General features: G+C 33.9%; 1 protein-coding gene across 1 annotated transcript; it reads left to right on the top strand.

The window, feature by feature from the left end:
* Positions 1-1,014: 1,014 nt before the first annotated feature.
* Positions 1,015-1,823, top strand: LOC104645144 (classical arabinogalactan protein 6-like). The gene has a single exon (XM_010316224.4). The coding sequence runs from the start codon at positions 1,128-1,130 to the stop codon at positions 1,590-1,592; it is 465 nt and encodes a 154-aa protein (XP_010314526.1). The 5' UTR covers positions 1,015-1,127; the 3' UTR covers positions 1,593-1,823.
* The last annotated feature ends 2,897 nt before the right edge of the window (positions 1,824-4,720 follow it).

Raw genomic sequence — 4,720 nt, 5'->3', positions numbered from 1 at the left:
TATATACAATTCAAATTTGTATAAACAGGAAAGAGAGAAAGACAAAAGAGACTTGGGCAGAAAAATATTTGTATTGTTATAATTATAAGTGTAAAGGACAAAAATATATGTATTTACATGTGTATATACAATTTTCTCTCGCTTTGTACAAACATAAACACAATTTCTACAATACTATTGTATAAAGTGAGAGAGACGAGCGACATGAAGCGAGAGAGAGGGAAAGTGATAAGCAAGAAATATGAGGGAGAGAGGCGACTGACAAACAGTTTGCTATGAAACACAAATAAATCAAACGATAGCTATTATATTTATTTTACATTATTAGTTTGTCATTCTATACAATTATCTCTTCGTTTATATGTTCTAACAGATATTACACTTGTTGGACTTGAAATATGACCCAAAGATAGGTTTATATTTAATTCAGATTCAATCAATTTATACAAATAAATATTAGTAGACCTATAATTAATAGTCAATTAAAAATTCACAAATTGAAACATTTAAACATTAATATATATCATCTCGGTACTGATCGATCAAGTCAATCAATGGTGCATACATCCTCTACTTTTTGGGAATTAAGAAAAATTTTATAACCAAACACGGTTGTAAAATATGTAAATTATCAATTTTAAATTAACGTGTAGATTTTACTAAAGTTTGATCTAAATTTTCTAATAAGTATGTTATAGATGAATTGATTGTACATATATTTTCAGACCATCAGTTTATGTATTTTTTATTAAAAAGAAGTTGTCGATAAATTATTAGTGGTATTGTTTTACAGGTATTGTCTTGATGTCAAATATTATGATTAATTAGACATTATTTTTATAGAGTAACTCATTAGTCATGGCTCTCCTTAATGATCTCTCGTAATATATATTTATTCATGGTAAACTACTTTAGTTTTTCCTTTTCTTTCTCGTGATGCAACATTGTCCTTTCATCCCCCGTGTTTTTTTGTTGTTTAAACACTATAAAAGCTACCTTTCTCACAATTGTATATTCCATAAGTTGTGCAGTATTTCTCTAATCATTGAAGAGAAAATACTGCAATTCTCAAGAGAATAATCAACCTATATATCTTTGATAGTAAAATAAAACAATAAATAAATAAAATGGCACGTCAAGTAATTGTTGTTGCTCTTCTCTTTGTTGCCTTTGTTGGTTTGGTTTCCGGTGCCACATCACCAAGCAGCTCACCATCTTCATCACCATCTTCATCGCCACATTCATCTCCATCATTATCCCCATCATCATCATCATCATCATCTCCATCATCAGCCCCCGCAGCTTCACCTAAAAGTAAGAGCAATGGAAGTGCACCAACTCACTCACCCAAATCATCACCATCACCATCACCATCACCTAAGGGAAGCTCACCGTCATCATCTCCTACCTCAGATTCGTCAAGCTCAGCTGAAGAAGAGGAAGTCTCATCACCTCCTCCTCCTCCAACAGACTCTACCACCACAAGTGACTCAGCTCCCACATCAGCTGAGGCACCCACTGCTAGCACTGCCACTACATTGAAGGTTTCATCCATCATTCTTGTTTCAGCTGTTGCTGGATTCTTCTTCTAATTTTATTATTTAAACATTTGAGTCATGACTCTTTTGTAATAGATTTTGACAAAACTAATCAACTGTGTGCCTCATTTTTACTTCATTTATTATTTAACCTTGTCTCATTACTACTACTTATGATGAACAAAGACTCATAAGTACGTCTATCTTTCCCTTTTTTGTAACTCTAAATAATAGAGCATTCTTTTTGGCAATATGTGTAAGTTTAAAGTCAAAAGCTTCCCTTCATTCACTGTTCTATTTAAATTATGCAATTTTTCTTCATCATAATTATTGGGTAAACTAAATTAGATTAATTTAATTTTTTAAATATAAAATCTAATTAGATATCTTAAATTATATTTAAAATAGTATACGTTCAAACCATTCTCATACAAATTCAATAAAAAACATGTACTTGGATACAACCCCAATAAAAAGAACAAGAGCAGGTATGGGAAAGGTAAAAAATGCAAGTGGACTTAACGATAACTAGACCTAGACATGTGTGGATTGGTATAGATGATGGTGACCTTAATATAGGGAAATGGCAAATATTGGAATATGAAAACATCCCCCATACTGTGAGTACTGCAGGCACCAAGAGGAATGGAAAGTTCGAATGAGAAAGGATGACTACAGAAATAGAAAAGAGAAAGAAAATGAAAAGAAGGATAAAAGCAAGGATAATCAAAACAAGAAAGAGAAATAAAATAAGCATGACAATGCAAACAATGCTACAGAAAAAAAACAACAAAACAGTAGGGAGATGAACAAACAAAATAAACCTGAATAATAGAAGGAAGAAGAATGGCAAACACAAAGAAAAAAGAACCAAAGACAGCAAGAAGTGAGACCCCAGAAAATAACATGGAGACCTACCTCACCACAAAATCAGACAGCCAAGGAAGCTCCCCAAACCACCGCACAAGCAACTTGTAAACCTCCTATATTACATCACAATGCTTTCACTAACTTGAACATACAGGAAATTCAAGATATAACAAGAGAGGAACCTACCAACACAGGGCATCCAACAACACAGGAAACACATAACAGGTATGAGCATGAAAATGATAAAGAAAAGCAAAAAATGCAACAAGGAGGAGATGTCGATAGCAAAATATCAGGTATCATAGCTATGAAACCTTACTCAAATAATTGGTCTAAAACTGCTACTAAGATGGTTGAAGTTGAAGGAGGGATGGATGGGGGTTGTCAGTAGAGCTTCACTAATCTGCAGAAAGGGGAAACAAGAGGAGGGAATTTGCCTCAAACAGTTTACGTGGAAACCTCCTTGCTCAAAGGAGTAAAACCACGACCTATTGTAAAGGATTTTTAACTGACAAATCATTCTTAAGCAAAAATCCCCCGACACTAAAATCCAAAATCCCAGAGAGAATCTGAGAACGCCAATTCCCTAAATAGGTGAACCCAATTACAACCAATGTGAGAAGAAGTTATTAATCTCATGACCAAGTGATAACTTTATTACTTGAAGAGCCTAAGCAAATACAACACTACCCTCTAAGCTATTACCCCTACATAACTTAGACTTTGCTAAGCGGATACCACACCGCCCAATAAACCACCTAACTCTAGATGATTTAGAATTTAACTAAGCAGATACAACACTGCCCACTAAGCTATCACCTCTTGATAACTTAGGCTTTGCTTAGCGGAATTTGATGAAGAAGATATAACGTTTCCCACTAAGCTATCATCCCTAGATAACTTAGACTTTGCAAAGCGGATACCACACCTCCCAGTAAACATCCTAACTCTAGATGATTTAAATTTGACTAAACAAACACCACTTCCCACTAAATTAGTTAATGCAACTGATTTATACTTTTACAAACCAGAATAAAACAATCTGAATCCTTTATAGATTAGGAACAAATTTACAATATGAGTACATAAGTATAACTCCTAACACACACTCTTACACATGCAGCTCAATCAGGTCGTTGTTGTGCTTGCTGGAGAATACTTCACCAAGATGGTTTTTACTTGTATACTCGATAATTTTCAAGATGCAAAAACCTATAAAATGATAGACACAAAATTCAAACTCAACAAAGATACTTCAACACTTAATCAGATCCTTTTGTTGAGTACGAGTATTGCACTTCCTTATAGATGGCTTTTTCTTTTTAAGCTTGTGAGTTTTTTTCCCCAAAATCTTGTATTTGTATCTTAGAGAAGAGACTATATAACCATGGACACAAACCTTTGGGACGAAGCTTTTGGCTGAGAGTCTGCTGTCATAAAAAGTTGTACACCAACCACATAAGAGTTGGAAACTTTTTGATAACTGTCTTTCGTCCCTTTCTTGTACGCAGATTTTTCGGGACCAGGTCTTTTGATGCGTTCTTTGATTCTAGAGTTTTTGACAAAGACTTGTTGACCTTTTCTCTTCTTGAATGAATTTGACTTAATATGTCATTTGTCAGGTTGAAAGTATTAACCATGAAGAGTTATTAACTGTAGGACAAACAAGCTCTTTCATTTTGATTTGTTCAGTATGCTGGCGCCTCACCTTCCACTTGTAGGACAAATTTACAGATGTACACATTATGTATCGGATGGAGAGTACACCTACCACATGACATGAAAACATTACAGTTGTACCCTAGGATGAGAGCACTATACTAGGGACCAGGTCCCTATATTTTTGAGGATCATCAAAATACTTGAAATATAACATTTTTCTCTTTTTGATGAATACAAATAAATATTCCTCACGCTGAATCTATTCATTCACTTCCTATTTAATTAGTCCCAATACTAGTGGACCCTTTCCTAGATCTGGTGTCTAGTTAGATTCTGCATTTCTGAGGATCATCAGAACACCTAGAATATAACATTTTCCCCCATTTTGATGATGAAACACAAATGTTCCTCACATTGATTTATTCATTAACTTGCATTGTCGTCAGTCCCAATAACAAGAATTTGGTCCCATGTTAGATCCATAAGTTTGTTAAATCATAAAAACATAACATTAGCTTCAAAATAGATATTTTACTTTTTTTGATTATAACAGACTTATTCACGTTCCCCCTTTCACCAGTTTCCCTATCAACAAGACTTTTTAGGTATCTAAATTGATTCCAAGTTTGTTAAATCGTAAAAACTTCTCA

The sequence above is a fragment of the Solanum lycopersicum genome, chromosome 12 (genome assembly GCF_036512215.1).
Source record: "Solanum lycopersicum chromosome 12, SLM_r2.1".
Lineage (NCBI taxonomy): Eukaryota > Viridiplantae > Streptophyta > Magnoliopsida > Solanales > Solanaceae > Solanum > Solanum lycopersicum.
This window is presented reverse-complemented; position numbering and strand designations above follow the sequence as displayed.

What these genes read in the sequence shown, in the direction of transcription:
- LOC104645144 (XM_010316224.4), top strand. Translation starts at nt 1,128, where the DNA reads ATGGCACGTCAAGTAATTGTTGTTGCTCTTCTCTTTGTTGCCTTTGTT.